The sequence below is a fragment of the Microchirus variegatus genome (assembly GCF_963457635.1).
Source record: "Microchirus variegatus genome assembly, chromosome: 14".
NCBI classification, from domain to species: Eukaryota; Metazoa; Chordata; class Actinopteri; order Pleuronectiformes; family Soleidae; genus Microchirus; species Microchirus variegatus.
In genome coordinates this window covers 19,463,859-19,490,685 of record NC_139815.1, presented here as the reverse complement: position 1 = coordinate 19,490,685, position 26,827 = coordinate 19,463,859, and the positions used below count along the sequence as shown (strand labels likewise).

The 26,827-nt window shown below is 39.7% G+C and overlaps 1 protein-coding gene across 2 annotated transcripts; it reads left to right on the top strand.

The window, feature by feature from the left end:
• The first annotated feature begins 908 nt into the window (after positions 1-908).
• On the top strand, positions 909-25,087 carry lpin1a (lipin 1a). Of its 2 annotated transcripts, none has more exons than XM_083900647.1 (23): positions 909-975; positions 8,785-8,985; positions 9,866-9,961; positions 12,967-13,063; positions 13,146-13,365; positions 14,551-14,625; positions 14,771-14,863; positions 14,992-15,103; positions 15,527-15,764; positions 16,345-16,485; positions 16,575-16,668; positions 16,887-17,086; positions 17,333-17,426; positions 18,481-18,550; positions 19,554-19,646; positions 19,746-19,810; positions 20,367-20,505; positions 20,980-21,128; positions 21,246-21,332; positions 21,482-21,634; positions 22,039-22,153; positions 22,239-22,342; positions 22,461-25,087. In XM_083900647.1, the coding sequence occupies exons 2-23, from the start codon at positions 8,794-8,796 to the stop codon at positions 22,630-22,632; spliced, it is 2,799 nt and encodes a 932-aa protein (XP_083756773.1). In that variant the 5' UTR covers positions 909-975; positions 8,785-8,793; the 3' UTR covers positions 22,633-25,087. The 2 variants fall into 2 exon arrangements, with proteins under 2 accessions (XP_083756773.1, XP_083756772.1); XM_083900646.1 differs by lacking the exon at positions 909-975 and adding an exon at positions 6,179-6,318.
• Positions 25,088-26,827: the final 1,740 nt, after the last annotated feature.

The window sequence follows — 26,827 nt, the reverse complement described above, 5'->3', positions numbered from 1 at the left end:
CTGAGAAATGAGACATGAAACAAATGGACAGTAAAACAGTAGCCATTTACAACAACAATATTCTACATGTGCAGGGGATATTTTACACTAAAAAAAGTTGGATGCGTCAGCAAACTAAAGCATAACAAGTTGTCAGAGGCATGAGGCAAAATTAGCCCTGTGTTTAGAGGCCTCAAATGCACTCCATGTCCTCAACATGGAAGTGTGTGTATTTGTGTGTAAAGTGTACACACACATGTGTCTGCCAGCAGGACTACATGGTGCAAACATGGTGGAAAGATGAAGCAAATCAGATCAGGTTAAAAGGGCAAATCTAATTGTATTTTAATCACCGTCTTAATTCATGTTTCACTTTTTATTTTCTCAGAGCTGCACAGTGTGTATTGGTGTGTGTGTGTGTGTGTGTGTGTGTGTGTGTGTGTGTGTGTGTGTGTGTGTGTGTGTGTGTGTGCATACATGTGTGTGTGCATGCGCGTGTGTGCCCTCTCAGATTTCCTCCAAGTATACTCCATTCCCAGAACACACTTGTTGATAATCTTAGCCTAAAAAAGTCACTGCATGTCAAACAAGCACCATCTTCTCACTCAAACCACGTCTCAAGACCCACTGGATTCATCCAGAATCATCCAGAAGAGTTCTTACCCTATGATGATGAAGAGAAACAAGGTGAAAGGAGTGAACTACGACTGTCCAGAAGAGTTTGTATTTGCCAAAGACTGAAAATAAAGTTTTAGTAGGAAACAGACCAGGAAAGTCAACAATTCAGTTTTGTTTTTTTTGCTTTTTTACACTGATCGGCTTCATCTTCCAGAACAAGATTTCTGTTTGACATGTTCTGAGACTGTAAACAGCAACAACAACAACAACAACATGAGTTTCCAGAGCAGCTATGGTGCGATGATCCACTCACAGGAGAGTGACAGAGAGTTCTGCAGCCACAGTGAGAACGACGGCCCCAATGACTCCTGGTCCTGGGTAACAGAATTAAAACATAATACATGTACTGTATAAATGCATGAGAGGTTCATTTTGGGTTCATTGGTCATTTTAAGGTGAATTGTGTCATGCTTTGGGTGGAATTCAAGACATAGAGTCTGCAGTGATTCACTGTGGAAAATTAATCTCTTCAAATGAATTATCAACATGCTATTATATTGCATAACAACCACTGTTGCACTAAAACGTGATCAATTAGTAAGGGAATAATGTTCAGAATGTGCATGTGAAAGCAGGAATGAAGAGATAACAGAGAATGATGTGTGTCTGATAACATATGCAATGCTTGGTAATCATTACATCCAATAAAAGTTCTAAAGCAAAATAAGTTCTCCACACTCACGAACCCTGGCCTCACTTATATAATGTTTATGTTCCTGTTTGTTGTTTTCTGCCTGTGAAGAAGTCGAAGAGGTTCGTTGACCCTATCCCTAAATCCATTTATTGAGATTGTTATCAACCCACTGATCTGATATTAATGAATAGTAGATAGATATTTGTGTAAACAATAAAAAACAATAAAAAAATGATAAAACAAGTAAAGTGTCTTATACTGGGTCGAAAGCCGGTATGTAAAAAAATGGGATTTAAGACACATTCTGAAGCGATAGCCTTTTTCACCAAGCCATAAATCACAATTTTTGTGGCAGGACTGATGCTGGAAGTCATATTATGGTCTCAACGGGAAATAATGCACTAAAAATAAGGGCAAACAACCAGACTTCTGCACACTATCGACGTCCTCCTTAAACTGTTTGCAAGGTTATACTTAAAATTGTACCTGAGGCCCGAGGAAACACGTTTCCATGAAACACTGTGATCAAATAACTCACTCTGCCCTCGAGTGTTTGTGCTGTGTGTGTTTGTTTGTCTGTGCTGATGTACAATGGTTTGGTTTGAACAACCAGTTCCCACACACACACACACACACACGAGTGGGACAAAGTTTCCATGCATGACCCCAGGCCTGCATTTCTCTTTATTACAGCATAGTGCACCACAGTTAGCTAAGCTGTTACATAACAGTCACACCATGCTGGGGAAGAGAAGCCATGTGGACTCACACAGCATTTACACTTCTTTTTTGCCATTGTGTTGTTCCACTGAACAGTGTTACAGTGTGCCTGTCCTCATGTAATGTTGGATTTTTACTTCATTTGGAATAAGCCACTTAACCGTTAGTTTTTATGATAGATGCACAAATGCATGAATGAGAGATGAACCTTCAAAATACTATAAATAGTATATAAAATTGGTTAATTCCAGCTGCATTAGTTAATATTGCACATAGAGACACCACAGTGGGTAGGGGGGGGGGGTTCACTAAGCTGGGTAAAAGATGACATATTAACCCAAACTGTCTTTACAATATGTTCTAATAATCAGAATATTATTGCGGATGATTGGGGTTACAGCTTACAGCAGAGCACACACACGAGGACTCCACATTCGAAGCCGAGTTCCAGTGGTTCATTTGTGGTGTGTGTGGCTCATGTCGCCTTCCGATTGGCTCCCTCGGCCCATCCCCCCCGTCTCCGTGGTGATGAATAACCGCATTCTTGACCTCAGAGAGCTGGTCGAGCCCCTTCTCAGCGAACTAACTTCTTCCTTCCTTTTTGTCCCCCCTCTCTCTCTCTCTCTCTTTTGCTCTCACATGTCTGATATGAGGACAGCAGCTGCAACAACCAGAGTTTATCAGCCAGCATCGACCCACCCCACACCCACAGTAAACAGATACAGTTGAACTGTACATGTCAATGCAGAAACACACAGTGGCAAAGAGCAAATATTAACCCAAACCACATAAACAGACGGGGCTCGTGTATGGCCACACGTGTGCTGTGGTGGTTGGAATGCTTCATCGTCATCATTATCACACGTTGTTATTCCTATAGCAGAAATTTGTTTGGAGCCAGACTTCAATGATGACTAAGCCTTGCACGTGGAAATCCAGAAACAGAAAGGCATGACAAACAACAACAACAATGCTCAAAGATGCTTTACATAGAAGAAATATAGATTATAATAGATTACATTTAAGCGAAGGTACATTTTGGTTTTCCTGTGAAGAATTAAAATAGGTCCAGCTTAACTTATCTTAACATATACATATAGTAAGGAGCAAAGTAAGAGATAGTTTAAAAAAAAAAAGTGTATAATCGTGCTATGACTTTTTTTTGCAACCATGAGTCCAACATGCACATGAAAGGAAGTCTGTCACATGTCTCATAGGTCCATGCACACATTAACATTCTGCAAATTCTCTCTTCCTCTCTCCTCTCCACATGTTATCTTTCTCTGCGTCCTCCCTCCCTCTACCCTCTCTCCTCCCTCTCTCCTCCCTCCCTCTCTCCTCCCTCCCTCTCTCACCCAGTTGGCGTCTTGTTGCTCCCTGACGATTGAGTCAGTTCTTAGAAAACCTCACACGTGCTTCCTTGTTCCCGCCATGGTGGCCTGATCTGTGTGTGTGTGTGTGTGTGTGTGTGTGTGTGTGTGTGTGTGTGTGTGTGTGTGTGTGTGTGTGTGTGTGTGTGTGTGTGTGTGTGTGTGTGTGTGTGTGTGTGTGTGTGTGTGTGTGTGTGTGTGTGTGTGTGTGTGTTAAGAGGGTGTGCGTTAAGAGGGTGTGTGTTAAGAGGTCAGGAGTATTTGGATGTGTGTGCAACTCCAAAATGGTTTCTAAGAATCGCTGAACAATGAAAAAAAAGGAAAAGAAAAACAAGAAGCCACGAGAGCCACATTAGGGAACCTCCTTATATAACCTGAGTCAAAGAGTCAAAAGCAACATGAATAACTTTTGCTTTAACAAATCAGCTTTTTTTCGTGTTTGTTACCCCCAATGAAAACTTAATTTGTAATGCATGCAAACATGTTTTTTGACTGTCTCTCTGTTTAAAGTCATATAATAAATAAACTGTCCTGCACAGTTTATGCTCAGGTCCTTACAATAGAACTAATGTTCTGATGATTTGCAGGTTTACATTCTCCTGTTTCTCCACTGGGCAATAATATAATATACATGCATGTACATACATTTTAATGTACAGCAGAACAGCTAAACTTTCATCTCAGGCTTCTTTATTCTGCATCTATAACCCAAAAGTGTCAGTACTATATATATTAAAGAATCCAGCTTGTTACACTGACAAAAAAATAATTAATGTTGTTGATTGTTGTATTGTAATTCATTGGTCATTGGGTCTTTGGTTTAAACACTCACGAATCCCCAATGAGGACATTGTTGTCCTAGGCCACATGTGTCAAACTCAAGGTCCGGGGGCCAGATGTGGCCTGCCACGTAATTTTAAGTGGCCCGCGAGTGATTAATTGGCCTCAAAAGCTGTGTTAAAATAGGTCTATGCTGCTTTAAGGCGTGGGTTAACCATATACTACATTTCCCACAATGCATGGCGATTGCGTTACCTGTTCCTATAGCATGATGTGTATTTACCATACAGTTGTAAGAGTGATAGCTTGTATCTTACATGGCTAAAATCAGTCCCATTGCAGTGTCCTATTCTTAATTATGACCTGGTTGCTCTTGTGATGCATTGTACATAGACTTGGTGTGCTATGTTTGGGGTGGCATTATACTTGTGGGAAGTGATAATTTTACACTGAAACAGCCATTAAAGGCCGTGTCCAGGTCTGGACTCCTGACCGCATCAGTGCAGGTGGGCGGAGTCACATGTTGACAGCTGAGACACAGTCGGTGCATTGCAAAATCCAGATGCCTTAAAACGTCTGAATGTCACTCTTCTATTCTTATCTCTACTTGTTTCAGGATATAAACAAGGCTGTTTCAACTGAGGGTTGCTTTCTTCTCAGTCATACGCACAATTAATAATATACAGTATGTGTACGATTAACAAAGAGTTCACTTATATTAGTTTTATACTGACTATGTAGTTCATGTGTGTAGACTGGACAGTTGTCTATTATGTGCAAAATCAAGGTGACATCTAGATTTAAAATCTATATGCTATAGAATTACGTAATAAATATGAATGTTTATTTGAAATAGATAAGTCTTAAATAAGAATGTGTAGCCTAACTAATGCATTCAATGGCACATTTCATAAATACTTCACTCATGAAACTTTGCCATTCTATTAAATATGGCCTATCCTTGCTCAGATCATTAATGAAGGGTTCTTACAACAGAGTCAAAGTGTGTGAATGTGTGTCAATACGTTATTGATGCATGAATTGATTTTGACTGTAGGTGTGAATATGTGAGTGCATGGTTGTGTGTCTCTATGTTGCCCTGTGGCACCAGCACCTCCCACAACCCTCATGTTAAGTGGTAGGAGATGAATGAACAAATGAATGAATGAATGAATGAAAGGTTAGTCGACACTATAAAAGTGCTCAAAACAGAGAGTTTCCAGCAAACATTTGAAGTGTACATTCTTGGAAATGTTTTGAGTTTGTGTACATAATATTCAGTCTTGTATAAAGTACCTAAACGGGATACTTGAGCGTAAAAGTACAAGTATCTTACCAGAAAATGACTTTGGTAGAAGTCACTGTCTATAAAATTACTTAAGTAAAGGTCTTAAAGTATGTGACATTTATTGTATCAAAAGTAATTCTCTGATATAAAATGTACTCAGTGGTAGAGCGAGTTGTTCCTTCAATAGGGAGGTTGTGGGTTCAATTTCTGGCTCTGCTGGTCTTTATGTGTCCTTGAGCAAGACACTTAACCCCATGTTGAAGCATGTGAATGAGTGAATGGCCAAACTGTCGGGCAGAGTGCTATATATGATTTTATTTGGTAGTAACAAGTAACAAAGATAGTAAGAGAAAATGCGGTGGAGTAAAAGTACCCATGTTCTTTAGCAAATAGGAGTGAAAGTACTGTACAACACTGTTAATATTTACATATAACTGTAATTTCCATTTTCATAAATGAAATAAATCTTAAAAAAAAAAAAAATTCCTTTGAAAGACGGCAGAGCTACAGCACAGGGCCACAGAATAAACTCACAATAAAAGAGGTATGTGTAGTAAACACAGACATGTGATAAAACTGCCATGACGTGGATAGTATTTCAATAGCACGTGACGTCATCGCCCTCTCGGCCAATCAGGTGACGCTGTGGGCGGGAACCGTTTCACCGCGGCGTAAATAGCAAAGCAGCAGCTCTGAGTGTGTGAACATCAGTTGTGAGTGAAACGGCGAAAGGCGACTCTGTTAGAGAGCAACAACATGTGAATAATAACAATAATGACCAGAATTAACCCGCAGAGAGAACACGTGACGAGGAATAACGTTTAAATGGCGGAAAAAACACCCACGACACAGACGAGACACTAAATAATGTAAGTGAAGACGGAAACACGACAGTGACCTGCTGCCACTGAGGCCGTAGCCATCATATTATACCATTATTGTTGTTAGTTTTTAATATTATTGTCGTTATTTTAATATATTACATGTGCGTGGGTTTGTTTTTTAAATGTGCGGCTGTTTGAATGGGCGCAGAGCTACACACACACACACACACACACACACACACACACACACACACACACACACTCACTCACACACACACTGCAGAGCCTCACCCTGTGATCAGTGCGCACATGTTTACATGATGCAGCAAATGTTCACCGTGATTTACATTCAGAAAATATCATGATATCATATCTTACACATGTTGTTGTTGTTGTTGTTGTTGTTGTTGTATTGTGGTGTGTGTGTGTTTGTTTGTTTTCTGGCATAAACATTGACCTTGTCAGGACCACCATGCCCTCATATGGACTACAGCCTGGTCCTAATGAGGCAGAACCTAATTTTAGAGGCTCTGGTCAAATGTGGTATACATGGTGGTTATGTAAGTGTTTGGATTTGGTATTAACCTGCTTGTGGTTAAGGTTTTGGATATTAGGGCTTTGGTTAGGCTGTACAAATAAATGCATGTCATTGCTAAATAGCTGTGCACTGTGTGTGTGTTTTGCCAGATGTGACAGTCAGTGGATAAACCTTCATCATCATTATCTTGTCTGCAAATGCCTCAGCACCTCTCTTTATATGTAATGCTTTGACTCACTCTTGACTTACTCTCTCTGTCTGTGTGGCTTGTATTTCATTTGTTTTGCTCTGTAAAACACTACAGGAACACTATTGAATGACCATGAGTGGTGACCTTATGAGTTTTCTCCTTACATAATTGGAGGAGCACTGTGTGCTTGTACTTATATCTCTGTGAGGTCCAAAAAACTTACAAACCTTTGTGAGGACATTTTGACCTCGTGGGGACATTTTTGTCCTGGCCCCACAACTTTAAAGTGCTTTTTCAGGATTAGAATTGGATTTAGGGTCAGGATTGGGCACTTAGTTGTGAAGGATGAGGTTAAGGTAAGACATTATGTCTATGATGTGTCCTCACCCCGAGTTTGTGTGCTCTTGTATTTGTGGCTTTGTGAGGACCAAAGGAGTGAGGAGATTTTGTCTGGTCCTCACGTCTTTAAAGTTCTTTTTCAGGGTTAAGATGTGGTTTTAGGGTTCGGGTTAGAATTGGGTTTAGGATAAAGGTTGGGGTCAGGCATCTAGTTGTGATGGTGATGGTTATGGTTAGGGTAAGGGGCTAGGGAATGATTATGTCTATGAGGGTCCTCACTATGAATGAAGCATAAACATGTGAATGGTTCCCAGTGCACGTGGCCTGTGTTGACAGTGATATCAGGTCTGTGCTCATGCATGTACCCGTGTGTCTTCATAAGAGACAGAAGATAAAAAGATAAGGGAGTGAGAGTGCGAGTAAGACAAAAGGGTCATCTAGTTATGTAATCATTGTCAAGCAAATCCACTCCCAGTAGTTGAGCAATAAGTCACACTGAAGGATTAAATGATAAGTTTGCTCAAATTGCAAGAAATTATTAATAAAATAATGTGTTTTTGTTCCATTAGTCCATAGACCTAATCTCCCCTGAAGAAATGATCCTTATGAAGAAGAGAAAAAAGAAGTTTGCAGACATTAGATGTGACCTCTGCCTCTGTAGGTCTATTACCTAAGCCACAGTGTTAAATACTGTGTTATGTTGTAAGTCAGGACAAGTTGTGACAATGTTTATTATATTGTTTTCACTGGAAGAGAACAAAACTGTCATTCACAGGAACTGAAGGGTTTAATCAAATCACCCTCGTCAGCTGTGTGTTTTTACATGGTCTGCTGAAATGTTATTAATGAGATTAAAGAAGGCTCAGGATTAATGAGCAAAGCGGTTCCTGTAAATTAAAAGAATGAGCAGAGACGAGGAAATAAAGTGAAATTATTAAGTTCTCTTGGAAAATAAATGTGTTCTCTCTGCCTCTCTTTGTTTCCTGGCTGAATCAAGAACCATCCGTCTCTCAGCCTCGTGAATGTGTTTCCCTGTGCCTTCCTCCATGCTTGGCATTCTAAACAGAGAGAATTAGATTCTGTGGATTAGAAATGCTGGTCTGATGACACACCGAGAAACACCTAGAAAACAAACAAACCTTTCTTGTACAAATGCAGAAAAAATACAACACAAGTTTGGCAACACCCCAGGGAATATAGAACATAAATATGAAAACTCTCACTTGTTTGGTTGCTTCAACCTGAGATCGATTGCTCTGAGTTTGCTTTAATGGATGGGACTCAGTGGAGCAATAATGTATTTTAATGTAGTGGGAAGACAGGGAGCCTTTGTGGTCCATTAAAGGTCATTCTACACGCTGATGTGAGATGCATACTATGTTTAATGGATGGATAAAAAGAAGAAGAAACAACCCCCTTTCAATTTCTCCCTGTCTGTCTCCAGTTGCAGACCATGAACTATGTGGGTCAGTTGGCGGGACAGGTGTTTGTGCAAGTCAAGGAGCTGTACAGAGGACTCAACCCTGCGACGCTGTCTGGATGTATAGATGTCATCGTGGTGCGGCAGCCTGATGGCTCGCTGCATTGCTCGCCCTTCCATGTCCGCTTCGGCAAGATGGGTGTTCTGCGGTCACGTGAGAAAGTGGTGAGTGTTTGCTCTTCTTTCATGTCCAGTGTATTTGTGGGTACACATAAAGTATAAAGTATTCCCATGACCTGAAGGAAATATTGGAGAACATAAGTGTAAAAATATGCTTTACAAATGACCCGTTTTGAAGCCTCAACCCAGAGACTGTGACCATCATTTATTAGGAATGGGAAGATACAATGTTTTTTGTGTTCCGATACTGATATCAAAAACTGGAGTATCTACCGATACCGATATTATTCCGATAAATAATAAATTAACGGCCCGAACATGACTCAGAGGGTTTTGCTGACTTTTGTTTACATTTTTATAGTCTGCGCATGCCCAGCTAACAATGTTTGGTTCCCAGAACGTTACCTTTTGTTTGTGGGAACATTCCTTGAAAATTTTGGTTGCACAGTCGGTTCCCAGAACGTTACTTTCTCACAACCTTTAGAGAATGTTGTCTTTTGGTTCCTAGAATGTTACGTTTCTGCAATACATACTTCATACAACCTTTAGAGAACGTTCCCTTTTGATTTCCAGAAAATTCTCCTAGCATTACTTTGTCACAACATTATAGTGAATATTTTGACTGGTATCGGACCAATTCCCATCCCTATTATTTATGTAGAGTCCAGCCATAAACTCATGCAGAACTGCATCATGCCACATAAAAAAGGAATGATACATGGCAAACTGCAAACTGGTCCGACATCTTTGTGAGTAAATTCAAAGTGACAGGTGGCAAACAAAAGAGAGAAATTTGCAGATTAAGTTAGTCAGCAAAGGCTTTACACGTGATATTTGATAAACAGAGCTTAAAGAAAAAAAGTGAATATCTTGACAATCTGTTGTTTAAAAAAGGTGCTAAATGCCCCCCAAATCTGTCCTACAGGTGGACATTGAGATCAATGGCGAGCCAGTGAGTTTGCACATGAAGCTGGGAGAAAATGGAGAGGCCTTCTTCGTCAAGGAGACAGAGAGCATGCTGGTGAGATACTGTTTGACCGACAGGGTCATTAGTGTGAGTCAGTAAACAAATATAGTACAGAACATAGTGACACAAAGGTCTTGCGGCCGGAGACAGTAAGTGCTTTCAACTCTTGCTTTGTTGTTTGTAGTTCTTCACCCACAAAGACATATTGCTATTTTAATTCATTGATTGCTATTTGAGTCACAGCCGGAAACAACAGCTGACACAAAATGAACCACAAATTAAGTTTAAAAATCTTACTCTTACATAATGACATCAAACTGATATTGTCTTTTTTTGTCACATAGCATCCTATTCCCCTGTAATTCTAATTCATCCCACCCTCTTTGCCTTTTAAACACCCCTGCTCACTTTTTTTGTTTTAGGGAAGGAAATGTCAAGCGTAAACCATAATCCAAGATTTAATTATCTCAAAGTATAATGAATGCATGTTAGAAAAAGTAACATACAGCCAGATTCACCAGACTTCTTTAGGCAGATTGATAGTTACATATTTAACAATTCAATGTTATTGGCAAAAAGTAAGAACGGAAAAAGGACAAGGCAGAAAGTTTATGGGTGAAAACTAATAATAAGAAGAAATAAAGGAAGAAACAAAGATGTTTAAATGCAATATTAAAATAGTCGAAATTCAATACTGTATGAACAAGTTGCGTTTGTCTGTTGCTGTTTGTTTATCTCAGACTCTGCTTGCACAAACGACTTCAAATATAGACTCTGAAATTTAAGCTGGGCAAAAACAAGGAACAGGAACCTCTGTCCCTTTGTGGCATCCTGTTGGCCCGGGTGAAATTCACCTTTCTGGAAATAAATCAGCAGAAAGGAGACAGTGGGCAGCACAAATATAGTACAACTGTTGCAGGAAATCATTATGTCGAGTCATTTCCTTTTGTTTGTACTTTTTTTTTTTTTCTTTAGCAATGACTAGGGTGTATGATAAGTGTAATTATTAAGTGTAATAATCCATGTAATTCCTAATCTGAGGAAGTCTGTAGGTTTAATGAATATGGATAGGGCTCTTTGGGACTGTGTCTGTTATTGTGTGTTCAACTGTTGGGGTTTGTGTCAAATCCTGCCCCCAATCGTAGTTCTTCTTGCACAAAGTGGAAAACCACCAGAGGGCTATTATTAGCTTGGTTGAATCCACTGTCTCACACAGTCTGCTGTCAGAAACACAAATACACAAATCTGTGTAGCGTCCACACAGTGAGAGCTGGACAAAGAGTAAAGGCCGGGAGGAGACACAAGTTGTACTGGTGCACATTAATGTTCATTTCACTGATCTGAATGAATGAAAAAAAAAGATTAACGACATTTCTTTGGAACTATTTGGCATGGAGGCGAGTCCCTGAACCGATCCCTTTCCCTCCGTCGCCCCTCTCTGTTCCTCAGGGTGTAGTGCTTGTTGTGACTTGTGTGTTTGGCAAACGGATCCTGCACATGACACATTAACCATTTGTTCCAGCAGACATTAATCTTAAGGCTAGAGCATCAGGGACGCCTGAAAGAAAAACGCAAATGATGTGTTTGCTTTTGATACTGGTACTGGTATTTATTTTTGTCCTAACACAATTACACACAGATGGATAATCAAAACATGTATAGAGTAAAAGCTCAAAATACATGTCATTCTTAACAGTTAAACCTGCCAGCGTTGATTAACCAATGTCACATAATTAAATGATTGTCTTACACTGTACCGATAATCACAGAATAGCTGTAGACGTGTCATGGACCATGTATCTAATCGCACTGTGGGTTACACTGCAGACCTGACGTGGGATGTTGGAACTGTGGTGTTAAAGTCTCAGATGTGACATCATGTCATCCATTTAAAAATAGAAAGTATAGCTTAGAGGGAAACATATGTACATGAATTAAAAATGTTGTGGTTTTGCGCTGTGAATGCACGGAGCAGGTGGGCTGTGACCTGACATCATGCACGCCCTTTTTCCTCTCGCAGCAAATGAATGCTGACTTTGTTGGACTGTGTCATGACGTGCAGTGCAAAAAATGTGTCTCATTCATCTCTTTATCTTACTTACTTATTGCACTCTGTGTAGGGGGTGGGTTCTCTTTGTAGTGAGACATTTTGCTAAACAGAGCTCAAACCGAAAATTCTCTGCGTCTCCTCCTGGTTAATAGATGAAAGTCGGAGGCATTTTATTATATTTTATTATACTGCCCGTCTGTTTCTTTCCCATTAACGCAATATCTTAAGAACACCTGTAAGATTTTTTTTTGCAAATTTGGTATAGATATGTTCACCTGAACGCACAGGGTGTATTGCTTAGATTTTGGCAAACCCATTAGACTAAGAACATTTTTAGAAATAAATTTGCCACATACGTTAACTTAGAATAAGAGATTTACTGTTTATATTTTGGTGGCCAAAGGTTAAGTTAGCCTCACAAAACATGTTTTTCTTTAACATTGTATTTGCTTTTTTGTCCATGATCTAGAAGTCTACAAGAAAGTTGTGCGAACTGTAACCACATTGTTTATTCTTGAAATGTCAATAACACCTCATCTATTTGCATAGCTCAGTGCTACCAATATTTTACATGAAATATGACGTGGCGTGATTTTTAAGGCTTTCACACCAGCAAGGTCCCAGGTCCCAAGCACAGTTTTGAAACGACTGGCACATTCACACTAAAAATAAATAGTGTGGGAATCAAAAAACTATTATTAAACTATATACTGGCAAACTATTACACCATCAGTGTGTCAATGTAAGCTATAGACGAAAGAAAAGGAAGAAGGAAGGACAACAAACCAGTGAAAATGATGAAGAACATGATGAACATGTAGTTGTTCTTGTAGAAAACTTGCAGGAGGAACGGCCGTCATTAATCACGTAGGGTGGTGGAAGTTAGATGCTGCTTAACTGATGTGAACGCAGACTGTTTTAGTCATATCACGTTCAAGTTTTCTGAGCGAAACTATAGTCCGAATGGGAATCATGCTGGTGTAATAATCTCTTGTTTCTCTGTTGACAGGAAGTGGTTCCAGCCTACCTGGCAACATCACCCATCATGTCCACCGGGGAGGAGTTAATGGAGTCCCAGCTGGGCAGACGCAGTTCTCGTCACCATGGTAGGTCCTAATGATAAAATGTGTAAAATGAAAAATGTCACTGTGCTCAGTTTTTATAATCATGTCTCACGTCATCACACAGACGCCATCCCCTGCACCTCACTTCCTGTCCAGAACCTGGGGCCACAGCAAAGTGACGGAGGGGCGACCAAGAAGAGGAGGAAGAGGAGGAGGAAAGCACGACCAGAGGGAGGCAGTGCGGGAGGGAGGAGAGAGGAGAGTGGCGAAGAGTTCTCTGAGGACGAGGACATGTTTACAATTGACCTGAGCTCGGATGACGAGAAAGAGGCTGACGACAGCAGGTGTGTGTGTGTGTGTGTGTGTGTGTGTGTGTGTGTGTGTTGCTCGTCGTAAAAAAAACACACATTTTCCTGTGTGTGTGCGTGTGTGAGTGAGTGAGTGAGTGAGTGAGTGAGTGAGGCAGAGAGGGAGAAACATTCACAAAATTCCAGTCAATCTTGTCTATTGCTGTTATAAACAACCTGTGTCAACAGTGCTGCAGTGCTTATGGAGAATGTTTGTACTTACCTTTTGAGGACATTTTCTGGCATAAACACTATCCTTGTCAGGACCAGTAGTCCTCGTGGAGACCAAAACCTGATCCTAATGAGGCAGAACCTCATTTCTGAGCAACTGGTTAAGATTATATAATAACATTATCCTGAACCTGGTGAACTTGTGTGTGTGTGTGCGTGAGTGAGAGAGAGAGAGAAGTGAACCACTGGATTCTAAAGACTGGGAAAGCATTATAAACTGAGAACACTATGTTAATGTTCTCAACATGACTGTCCAGACTGATCACTTAACTCATTGAGTCTCATTCCAAGGTTGTTAAATACTAATACTGTGGAATAGAGGCTCACTGTCCTATAAATATGAAATAAAAAATGTTTTTAAATGCCTATAGAATGCACTGACATTGGCATCTTTCACAAATGTGCACTCACAGGATTACTTGGATATCACATTTACATTTACACCTCAATATCATTATCTCTTACTGTTTTCCTTTAATTAGTATTCAGAGGCAAGAGACATTTATGATCAAAAGACCTGTAATTATAATTCCTGTTATTAAACAATATACCATTAAGGCCTGTAAAACTATTATTACTTCCATGAGTCTGCATGTGTGAGCATGTTTATGTGTGGAGTGTCTTGTGAGAGGCAGCGCTGTGTTCTGGACGTGTGCCAAGGATTTGTCCTGTTTCCCACAGTGATCTCTGTAATAACTCTGAAACAGTGTCTCAAACCTCTGTCCTCGCTGAACAGCTCCAAACTTTTTAGGCTCCTTCGATGATGATGATGGGAACATTCCTGAGACCCTTACAATCATGACAAATATGTGACTGCTTCATGTCGGGGCTTTGCGGGATAAATTACTCTGGGGTTTTTAACAGTATGATGGATGATGTTCTTAAATAGCATATGTGTTTGATTGATTGCATTAATGACTGACACCTTACTGCATTTCTGTTTGTCGTCAGGTCTATGTACGGTGACCAGGGGACAAAAGCCATGACACACGCTCACCCTGGCACTGATTGGTCACACTCACAGAGGTATTGTAGGCACATAAAGCACACTTTATCTGTCTTGTAAACTTGCTTTCACTCTGTTAATGTCTTATCTGTTATGTCATCATAACAACGAGCAAATAATAACCTCTCTGTTTCTCACTCTAAGTCTTTTTTTATCTTCCTGTAGTAAAGTGACAAAGGACACTCTCTCCATCCCTTCACCCTGTGGTCTGTCCATTTCTTGTCCTCAGCCGACTTCTCACTTCTCCTCTCTTGTTAGGTATCACCTTCAGTTTTACTCTTCCGCAATACTGAATTTGGGATATTTTGACTTCTGCTACTTACATTATTTCAGCCGTGAATGTGAATAATGGATGTATAACTTTCTCTCTCTCTCTCTCCCGGCAGCACTGATGATTCACAGTCATCAACACCAAAGAGTGACTCAGAGCTGCATAATCAGAATAAAGAAAACCCTGAAATGCTGTGGACGTGGGGAGAGCTGCCGCAAGCTGCCCAGGTATCACACACACAAACACAGCATTAGCATGTCTGCAAACTTTATATTGGTGACGTATATAGAGAGACAGCAACAGGCGTGCATGCATCAACCCAGTGTGTGAGGGACAGCACATTCCAGGGTGAGGCTGTTCCCTGTATTTTAAGGAGAGCAAACTCAGGGATTTTGAATATCAAAATGATAAGAATTATGCACAAAACTAATTTATTGTACAGAAAGTGGGATCATTTATTTTATGTTATACATATATAGTTAGTTTAGGTACTTTTGAGCTGCTGTGAAGTGATTCAAACATATACATATACATATTTGCACGGAGCAGTTGAACAAATGTACCTAATCAAAGTGGCCAGCGGGTGTTGATGTTGTGATTTGGTGGCACAGGAATCATTGTCTGTCTGTCTTTTGTCTTGTCACTTACAGCCAGACTTCCTGACTTATCACCAGAGGCAGGATTCTGCCAACACCGTCTCCATTCCAGTGTCAACCAGCACTCACTTCAGAGCAATCAGTGACAATGGACCTCCCTCTATTACCATTTATTCCTCCCAGCCAGGGGAGAGCACTGCTCATGGTGGACGCAAGAATGAAGAAGAATGCAAAAATGGAAACAGAGACGGACTCGGTGCTAAGACTGGAGACGAGGCGGGAAAAGAGCAAGGTATTGAAAACAAAACTCAGAAACTGTGCTTGAGTGACCTCCAGAGGTCATTTTTTGAAAGTTCATATTTTGCAAACACATCTCCTGAATGGTTGAGGGTATCATGCTGGTGTTGTTAGATTTGTGCCTCCCATTAGGATTAATGTTTCTCGCAATCTTTACTTTAGTGTCATTTATTGCATCGATCAAATTATCTAAATGATTATGATCGTAGGAGAGACCAAAGTAAAAGATGCAAAATAGTAACCAAAGACAGTTCTCAGTTTGAATTGTGTTACATCTGGGGCCTTTCTTTGTGGAGTTTGCATGTTCTCCCTTTGTCTGCATTTTAATTTGAATGCATGTGTGAAGGGTTTTACCCTGTCACTCACCCAATGTTAGCTGGGATTCACTTCAGCTCCTCCCCAACCCAGAAAGGATAAAGTGGTAAAGATAAAGGATGGGTGCATGGTGCATGATGTTTTTCTCCATGGATGAGCATGGCTCAGGGTGCTCCAAAACTTAACTCTGTGCAGTGTGTGACCAATGCTGTTGATATAATGCATTAACTGATTTTCTGTTTTGTCTTTTCTGTCCTTAGTGACATTGACTGAAAACACAGGGCCATCATATGCAGATATGGAGGGCCTAAGTGCTTGTTCAGTGTCTTCCAGGATGCTTACTGATCATGCGGAGGAAGATGGAAATATCAAAATAACCGATTCACCATCCAAAAAGAAAGGTATGTGTAAGCAATAGAAATATAACATGTCTATGCATGTATTATTTCTGCTACTGATGTGTAGTGATGTGCATTCTTGTCCCACTTAGAAAAGAGAAGCCAACACCTGGGCGCAGATGGCATATACCTGGATGATATTACAGAGCTAGAGCCTGAAGTGGCTGCTCTCTACTTCCCCAAAAGGTACTGGAAATGTGTTTGTGAACAGTGTCTCTGAGGCTGTCATTGTGGTTTGGTAATACTATTTTGTTTCTGGCTGAAAACACATTTTCTTTTGAATCTGTAACTTTGTGTTATGTAAAACATATTCACATATGAAAATCAGTCCTGATCCAGTCTCTGGGTATGAGTGATGATGAGGGCCCTCGTCAGTGCTCAGCAGTGTTTGTTTCTCTCCACAGTGATGGAGGCAGCAGCTCGGTGAGAGGAGACTCAGACATGGTGATGGTGGGAGTGCGGAGTGCTAATCAGTCCCCACAGTCAGTGGGCAGCAGTGGGATGGACAGTGGTGTGGACAGTTTTTCTGACCAGTCGGGGGACCTTGCACATGTCTCAATATCTCTGTGTGGAGGACTCACTGACAACAGGGAGATCACAAGAGGTAGGCCAGTGATGATACTTGCTGTTAACTACTTGCGTATCCTGTGTAACTTTGGTGCGTCAGCTGTTCACATTCTCAGACACATTTGCAACACTCACATGAACAGTAGGGGCAGTGCAGAGGCAATGGAGCATTGTCCTGTCATTGTTGATTTTAGGGTCTCACATCTCCAAAAAAAAACGCAAAAGTGCTATTTAATATTTATGTTTAACATCCATGTCCTTGTGTGTATGTCTCCTGACACAGAGCAGTTCCAGGAAAGGGCAGTTTCCTACCAGCAGTTCTCTGAAAACCCTTCTATAATTGATGACCCTAACCTGGTGGTGAAGATAGGAAACAAGTATGTATGACTATATTTAATAACTCAGACTGTTACACACTGAAACAATGAACTTGCTGGTTGATTCTGGCAGTTTGAGTGTCCGACTATCATTGAGGTACACATTTCTCTCATTACTGCTCTCTCAGTCAGAGTGAGAGTGTAAAAGGCTCCATTCTCCCTACTACAAGTGAGCGAGCCATCACAGGGATTTTGAAGCGATTATTTTTAATTAACAAAGTCGAATTGTGTTGCGTTGAAGGACGATATACACATGATACACACAGATATTAAGACAGAGGTCTCAAACTGATTTTGTGTGGCCTGCCCCTTAATATCAAGTTATAATGAGAACTGGCCCAGGACCTTCTCCACCTGTAGCTAGATTATAGACAAAATATAATACTAAATATGATTCTTAGCTATTGTCATGAACAGTTCGCAATATTTTTTATAATAATATTTAAATTTGAAGTAAAATTCTATGTATATTTTTAAGAGCATATTACGTTTTTTTTTATTATTACAGTTGTCTGTTATTATTTATTAAATTGCAATTTGCGTCATAAATATGTTGTACTATATCGTGACAAACACTTTTACTTTGAAATTCTGAAATACCATCATGAACATCATTATTGTGTTATCATAATGGAATATTGTGATGTGATTTTAAGCAAATTTCCCTCGTAATTGAACTTTTTTTCACATGACAAGGCCCCCTCATGACCAGGCTGGACACTCATTGGCCCTAAGGTTGTTTGAGTTTGAGGCCCCTGTATTTAGAGGTGTTAGCCAACTTTGCCTATAGGTAAAGGGCATCATTTCATCTCTCACATTAGGACAGTGAAATATTTCCATCAAACTTTTGAAAAGAAAGTAATACAACATCTTCCAAACTGCTCCTTTAGTGTTGTAGTCACAATTCCTGCTATCAATTTGTTTAAGGTCTTGATAAAGTGCCTTGAGGTTATCTAGGTAGTGATGGGTGTTTTAAAATGAAACAAATATGGTATCAGTTTTTACAGATACATTCTAAGACTGTCTCTCTCTCTCTTCTTGCCACATAATGTAGATACTACAACTGGAACACGGCGGCTCCTGTCATGTTGGCCATGCAGGTCTACCAGAAGCCCCTGCCGCAGGTAAGACCACTGCAGTGAGACACAGGTATAGTCACATGTTGACTCTGACCCTCAGGACCTAGAGGTGGGAAGTGGAGGGGAGGCAGAATACAAGAAGGAGAGAGGTGGGAGGGGATTTATAGGAATATGAAGTAGATGTTAGACGTGTGGTCTCCTAGTTAGCGTCAACATTATTATTTTTTTTACAATATCATCTTTGTAAATAATCGTGTTATTGTATATTATTTGTAATTTGAATATATTATTATTATGTGTTGAAGGTGGTATGTGATAACTTTCTAGTGTTTTGCTCTCCCTTACATCATACCCCTGTGCACTACAGACACTTTCATGTTCAGTGGTGAATCGTATCTATACAATATTAGATAAATGTCTACTAACCAAACACATCGCTCAATATGAATGGATGAACGGTCTAAAATAACAGCTATTTAATACAGGGGAAGCTCATACTAAAGCTGCCAGTGTTGTACCATAGTGAAATCCATATTTCTTCAACTCTAACTGCTTTCCTAACACTTTAATTATGTCCTCCTCCTTATTTTCTTCCCTTTCATTCACACATTTTCTCCCGCCTTCCGTCCCATGTTCATGTGCACTAAGTGCTGGTGTTTGAGTTCCGCGTTTTCTGTTTTCAGCCTGTTCTCATACTGCCTCCCTGGTCTGTTTGGCTCCAGCCCTCCACAGCCTGTATGATGTTTTCTGGCTTCGTGTTACAGTGTGTCTGTCAGAGCATGATGTTGTCCTCTGTCTGAATTCCATCTTTTTTCCATCCTGTCCATTTGTTTCGCATGTCTCACCTTCTGTCTTGTTCTTTGTCTGCATGTCCTTGTAACTACATTCACTGTGGCTTGAAATTGACTCTTTGATTTGTTAAACATTGCATTTGGATTGTACATTTTTTTATGTTTTTGATTTATTTGATTGCAGGTTTTTATCTGTGGTTTTTTTTAGTTGGTTTTTTTCCTGTCAGTTTTGAGTTGTATTTGCATGTTGTCTTCAGGCCTCAGTGGAGAACATCATGAAGGACAAGATGCCAAAGAAAGGAGGACGCTGGTGGTTCTCATGGAGGAGCAGAAACAGTGACTCCAAATCAGTACGTATTGTCCTTAGATTTGAGTATAAGGAGTATTCAACAAAGTAATTTGTGTCAGAGAGGATGGGTGGCATCAGTTGTGACATTTGTGCTCCTCAGGAATCGGTGTCAGAGCCTGGAGACGACAAAGGAGGGAACTCGCTCGCTATGGCCACAGTGGACAGGTGAATTTTTGATTGTGATATTTTCTCATAAGATTCGCAGCATCATCTTACAGAGCTGAACAGTGTGGTTCTGGAAGTGAAAACCCCATTCCCAGTTTTCTGATTATTGTCGATTCACCTCAAAACTGTGAAACGATGATACATGCTCCTGTAGAAAAAAAATAGTCTTAAAACTGCATTTTAAGACTAATATGTGAAGACGTACTACTCTAACCACTATATATCCTATAATAGAAACTTCTATGATTGCTGTTACCATGGAAACGTTACAGCAGTTACAGCTGTGAAACCCACGTGGGTCACAGTGGGATTGTTTCCCTTTCTAAATAATAATACAACTGTATAACGCTTTCTAAGTGCTTTATAGTACATGAAATGAAACACTCACACAAAGTGTAATAAAATATACACAATGCAGAAGTTTAAAAACTGATAAGAATACAACAGAAATATACACAGTGGTGCTAATAAAATTGAGAATCAAGAAAGCACAAAGCAAAACACTTCAGACTGATAATGCATAGTTGATGCTCTTCTTACCTTTGATTTTTTTCAGAATGAAAGATGAGTCATCTTCGAGTGACGAGGACCATAGATCCTCCAATCAGATGTCAGGATCCTGTCAGTCAGAGCTCCTCATGAGTTCTGGCAGCATCTGTTATAAGAAGACTCTACGGCTGACATCAGAGCAGCTGGTACGTTTTCTCACATTGTTTTTACGACATGCAAATAAAAACATACAGGCAAGTGGAGTTTATGGCAGCTTTGCATTTAAAGTATTTGAATTTGGACCAGACTGTGGTCATGAATCTCTGCATGGGAGAAAAGCAGAGCCAGGAGTGCTTTGTGCATCATTAAATCATTGGTCACATAAACACTGTTCTACATTTTATTGTTTTTTGTTTTTATGTAATGTGTAGCAAATGTGGCTTTAAAAGGTGCTATGTAAAGCTTTACTTACCTACGTTCTCGGGGTTTATAATGATGCCTATGCCTATGTGTCGAGTGTGTGTATGATGTCATTATCGTCCTGACTTCAGAGCTTTGAGAAAGAAGCTGTTCTTCAGCCTGCTAGTTCTACAGTGGAGACGCCTGAATCTCCTTCTGGAGCGGGAGCATGGAGTCCTTCACAATCTTACGAGCCTTCTTCATGTGCTGTGTGTTGACAGGCTAGCCTGCAGCTGAAGGAAGGTCCTAATGAGGTGGTGTTCAGTGTGACCACCCAGTACCAGGGCACCTGCCGCTGCCATGGCACCATCTATCTTTGGAATTGGGATGACAAGATCATCATCTCCGATATAGACGGAACCATCACCAGGTAAGATAAGTTCAGTTCATCTTTTCACCAGGAGATGGGGCTGTGGTGTTAAATAGATTGTTCATAATGATGTGGGAAATGTCTTTTTCATGTTACGTCTCTTGTGTGACGCTGCAGGTCGGACACTCTGGGTCACATCCTCCCCACGTTGGGTAAAGACTGGACACATCAGGGTATTGCACGGCTCTACCACAAAGTCAGCCAGTGAGTGATATCTCTTAATGTTCATAGTGTAGTTGTATGGTCTGAATAAAGAATTATGATATGAATAGTGTATCTTATTTGTACTAAATTCCTTTAAAATCTCACAAACACATGGTCATTATCATGATTTATAACAAACTGTATCACAGGAATGGATATAAATTCATGTACTGCTCGGCGAGGGCCATTGGCATGGCAGACATGACGCGAGGTTACCTTCACTGGGTCAACGAGAGGGGAACGATGCTACCGATGGGTCCAGTGCTGCTCAGCCCCAGTAGTCTGTTTTCTGCTTTCCACAGGTCAGACACAAAAACGTGTATATAAACTGGTACTTATCGATCACTGAATAAATCTGGATCATGACAAGACATGTTGATCAATCATAGAGCAGTTCATAGAGAAAGGATGCTCACATTGACTTCTTTTTACAAATCAGCTGCATGTACATGCATGTACATTCCAGCTTTGGTTACAGCTGCCTCAAAGCAACAGAAAAGGGGTAAAAGAATCAAAAAGGGAGAAAACGCATGTCAATATGGGTATATATTGACATGCGGAAAGTCCTAAGGAAAGTCAGCAATTGCCATCTTAAAGACATATTCAAATTGGTGTAAAAAACTAAATGTGCACCTATCAACTGTAGCCTTTCAAGACAAAGACAAACAACAACAAAATGTGCTAATAATTGTGTGTTGTCATGTAGGGAGGTGATTGAGAAGAAACCGGAGAAGTTTAAGATTGAGTGTCTGACAGACATCAAGAACCTTTTCTACCCCAACACTGAACCGTTCTACGCTGCCTTTGGTAACAGAGCAACAGTAAGGCTGCTACACATGTGCGTACATGCGTCCACATAGTTTGTACCTTTGGAATCATTTATGATTTATGATTTTATGATTTCAGGATGTGTTTTCCTATAAGGAGGTGGGTGTTCCACTGAACAGAATCTTCACGGTCAACCCTAAAGGAGAGCTGATACAGGAGCAGGCAAAAACAAATATCTCCTCGTAAGCTACATTTTTCTTTTGGTTTTCATCCATGTAACAAGTTGTGAACACAGACATATTAGTGTGTATGTGTATTAAATTATCTACATATGTATGTGTGTGTGTGTCTCACGCTCAGCTTTGGGCGTCTCTGTGATATGGTTGACCACGTCTTCCCATTCCTGGGTGGAGGCGAGAGCTCAGGCGTCCGCTGCACTGACACTCTTGGTGAGTGCGACTACTGGAGCGAACAAATCCCAGACAGCACCAACGAGGAAGACAAAGATCCACAGCCCCTTGAGACGAGCTGAGGGAAACCCTGTGTCCCCTTAGCATCAAGGTCCAGTTTCTTTACACGACATGGCACAGATCACAGATGTGCAGATGAAGAGTGAAGATTTTTATAGAATTAGACTGAAACACAAAAAAACAGAGGGGAGCACAGATCTGGGATCAGTTGTTACTTGACCTAAACAACTGTAGCTACTGTTTCAAAGTAGATGAAAGTGTTTTTTCATTTCCTCATCCTAGTGTGGAGACCCCAATGTATCTGATGATACTTCCTAACTTTTGCAAACAAATAAGCTATTCTTGAACGATAAATATCTAGATATTTATATATACATGTGGGCACAAATTTATGTCGTATGCATACAAGATGAAAAACAACAACGGTGAGAACACTGTGGAACCCCAAGTGAGGAAGCACATTAAGACAAGTTTTATTCAGAGTGCACTTTTCATACACAGCAGCAGAATCAATGTACATAAATCAAGAGAAATAAGATTAGAACTGTATTGTTAAGAAAAAAAATGAGTAAAAAATAAGAATAGTATTAAGTGATATGGGTGTTGAGGATGGCAACGTGAAAGATGAACAAGAGAGTGATCGTTCAAAACTCAAATGTATTTCATACAACTGTATTTATCGAGACTCATATATTATTGTATAATTTGCAGTTGAATTGACTCACAAACATTGTTATTTTCAGTGGTGATATGAATGTATGTCGGGAATTAACTAATATCATACAAACTACGACATCTACATTTGAATGATCAGCTGTCAGTACACACCCACGCTCATTCACTAAATTAAAGCTGCTGTAAGTGATCTCAGGCCTTTGGACAACTTCCTGTCCACTGGTGCAAATATCATTCCGCTCCGTTCGGCTTCAGTCTTGTCACGAGTGTTGTGATATATGATAAAAGATTCTCCGCTTTAGGTAAAGAAATCATACTGTACTCAGTTAAGTCTATCCCTCCAAATAGCTTAAACTAAAAACAAGAAGAGATGAACGAATATGAAAAATTCAGATCTCAAAACGTCTTCTTGATGCATCACTTCTACAATTTTTATTTATATAATTTATATAGAGCTTTCTTTTTTCATTTGCATGCAGCTACACGCACAATTTTTTTAATTTTATCTGATCCAGGAATGAGGTTGTCGCCTTTTTTCCCCTCAACTCAGTTTGCACCAGAAACATCATGTGATATAATATTACAATGCAACCACACACAGTTAGTGTGTCCAGTCTATGACAGAGTTTCTGTGCCAAACTCCTTCGCGGGTGAACCTAAAGGTGTGTCTGGTCTTTTCGACTGCGCTACTGTGAGCAACTCCAGTCCGTTTTCTAACAAAGTGTTCCGTGACTATTCTCAAGGCAAATGCAGGACAATGCAACTTTAACCTCAGCCTGTCAGTCTGTTTTTATATTATTGTGAACACGTCTTTTAACACTGTGTAGGACATAAGTGGTTCACAGTCTGTGTTCTAAAGATTAATGCTCATCAATGCAATTCTTTGTCCAAGCTCACAGGATATTGTTGATATATGTTTATTTCAGTTTGGTAAAGTCACTGCCCAGATCTGTATGTTTTACAGAACTAATGTAACCATTTATGTCATTGTTGTTGTTCAAATATACAGTATATACATATATATTTTATAAATCAATCTGATGTTTACAGAAGACTATTAGGGCTACATGTAAAAACAAATTAAACAGCATGAATTCTGAGATTAAAAAGTCTGAATTTCTGGGAGAAAATAGTTAGAAATCAGAGGATAAATTCTAAATTCTTGGGGAAAAAAGTCAGAAATCTGACTTTAATCTCAGAATTCATGCTGTTGTACTTATTTCTTTTTTTTACGTGTGGTCCTAATACTCTTGTCTTCTGTAGATGTTTTTGTTTTTATGCTCTGATCAAACATTATTTATGAACTGATCTGTCCGTTTTTACCTGTAACATAAAATGGGGGGAAACCACTGTATATAATAAATAACACACTCACCATAGGAAGTGAAGTTTTAAAAAAAAATTAGAAGCACTTGTGTGCTCTTGTCAAAAAGACCTTGTTACTGGTGCTTATTCACTCACACACGTCCATTACCTTTAACCTCAGCTGCGTTAAACCTGTTGTATACAGGCTTTGATTGTTGATTCTCATCTACATGTGTGTAAATACTGACTTTTTTTTTGATTGAAGCTCTTGACAGGGTTTGTTGTCTTGACTCTATTTTCAGGGTTGTTTTGCAGCACTGACAGTTGTTACTTGTATTGGAATAGCACCCTCTACTGACACGTACATGCCACTGCTTCATAGAACAGCCAATAATAAGCGCCCTCTGACCAAGAGATGAACATGCAGTATTTTTAACTTCTTCTATCTTGATTTAACATCAGCATCAAACCGGTTTTTGGAACATGAAGAAGAAAAGCTTCTCACCTTTGGATATTTGACATGTTCCAAAAAAATAATCTGAACTGACTTTTAAAAAAATCTTAGAAATTGACAACGTGTCCTATAATGTATGACTTTTTTTTTCCAATATTATTGGGGAAAAAAAGAGGGTGAAATCTAAATATGAGAATACTGTATTATAATGTGTGTATGAATGTGGCAGTTGTCTGATGTGCTACTGTGATTGACTTTTGTGTAAAAGGATCTGGAGTTAATTGAATGTCATTTGAAGAAATTCACGTGGGAAGACAAATGCATGTTTTTGTAATGTGGAGTTTCATATTTACGTGGGTATAATGTCTTCAAATGGAAGTAAAGCACTTAAACAACAGCAGAAGAGATGAAGTAATGTGACTTCCCTGTTTTCATTATAATAATATACATGATACTTTATTACTCTATCAGGCCACGTGCAGAGCAAGAGCTTATTTATGACATGTGGAAGTCAGAATTCTAAATGCAGTGCTCCCGTTTTCTTTTGGAGTGAAACATCTTTTCGATGCTCATCACCTCATTCTTTCTGTGAAAGATCTTTACAAGGTCTTGAGGAGTTATTGAGTCCGCCTCGGTGTCGGCACAAATGCGGATCCAGTCTGCAGTCCTGCGTAAAGACGGCACTTTGGGCCGCTGACAGCAGCCTGTGGAGCAGCGTGCAGCGCAGAACACTGTCAACAGACGTAGCTTTGAACAAATCTGTGCCATTGACACGCGTTTTACAATAAAGTCAAATTTGATTTCTACTTTGTTTTAAACGCTTCCTGTTATTCTTGCTCCTGTGTTGTTTCACGTTCCATGGACTCTCTATGTATCGTATGCTATTTATGCATTATTCTCTGCATCGTAGTAATGAACAAAATAATGTAAATAACGCTTTCTGATTGAGAATGTGCCTCGTTTTCCCTCCCAACATATTCAATGTGTGGTTTCCAACAGATTTTGTGGTCTAAATTCACACAGAACAAGCTAATTTAATTGACTCTTTCTATGTTTACATTATCAGTATGTACTTTTACTTCTATATTTCTACATTTGTGTTTCCCAAACAACATAAAGTTGTGTTAATGTATTTATTTCATATGTGACCACCTTCAAAAGCTGCTATAATTCCACAGCAACACCAGAACAGAAAATATATCACAAATTTAAATATATAAATGTCATTAATGTACATAATAAACATTTTTACCAAAATAAACAGGTACCAATTGGTTATTAAATGGTAATTGAGATGTAGCGATGTTAAAACAATAGATTAACAGCAGCAGAACATATTGTTGCTGGTGATAATTATAAATATTAGTGTATTTAAAGAAGAATAAGAAGATAACTTCATTTACTATCCAGCTCTGAGGTGGGAAGGACATGAGAAGAGACAAGGATGTTTATGTCATGACAGGAGAAAAGAAAACATGTCATCTCTCTTGGCTTGCTGCAAAATGAACAGCTGTTTTTCATTTTAAGACAAAGCAGCCTTTTACATAAAGCCCAGAGCCTTTCTTTCCATTTCTGCTGTCCCTCTTTCTCTACATATCCTCCTCCTGTTTTCTCACACAGCTCCTTTTTTACACATATATCCGTGTTTTTCAAGAATGTGGACACATGCTGGATAACACGCTGGATTGTCTCAGTTCCACAGAAAACAGAACGTTTGTTCTCGTTCCCCCTCTCTTCCTCTTCCTTTTTAACTGAAGCACATTCCTTACACTTCTCCATTTTACCCCTGACCTTCTCTGGACACACACACACACACACACAGA

Coding starts and splice junctions, on each gene's coding strand:
- lpin1a (XM_083900647.1), top strand. CDS start 8,794: ATGAACTATGTGGGTCAGTTGGCGGGACAGGTGTTTGTGCAAGTCAAG. Junction 15,104..15,526: donor AGCTGCCGCAAGCTGCCCAG/GTATCACACACA, acceptor TGTCACTTACAG/CCAGACTTCCTGACTTATCA. Junction 16,486..16,574: donor TTCACCATCCAAAAAGAAAG/GTATGTGTAAGC, acceptor TGTCCCACTTAG/AAAAGAGAAGCCAACACCTG.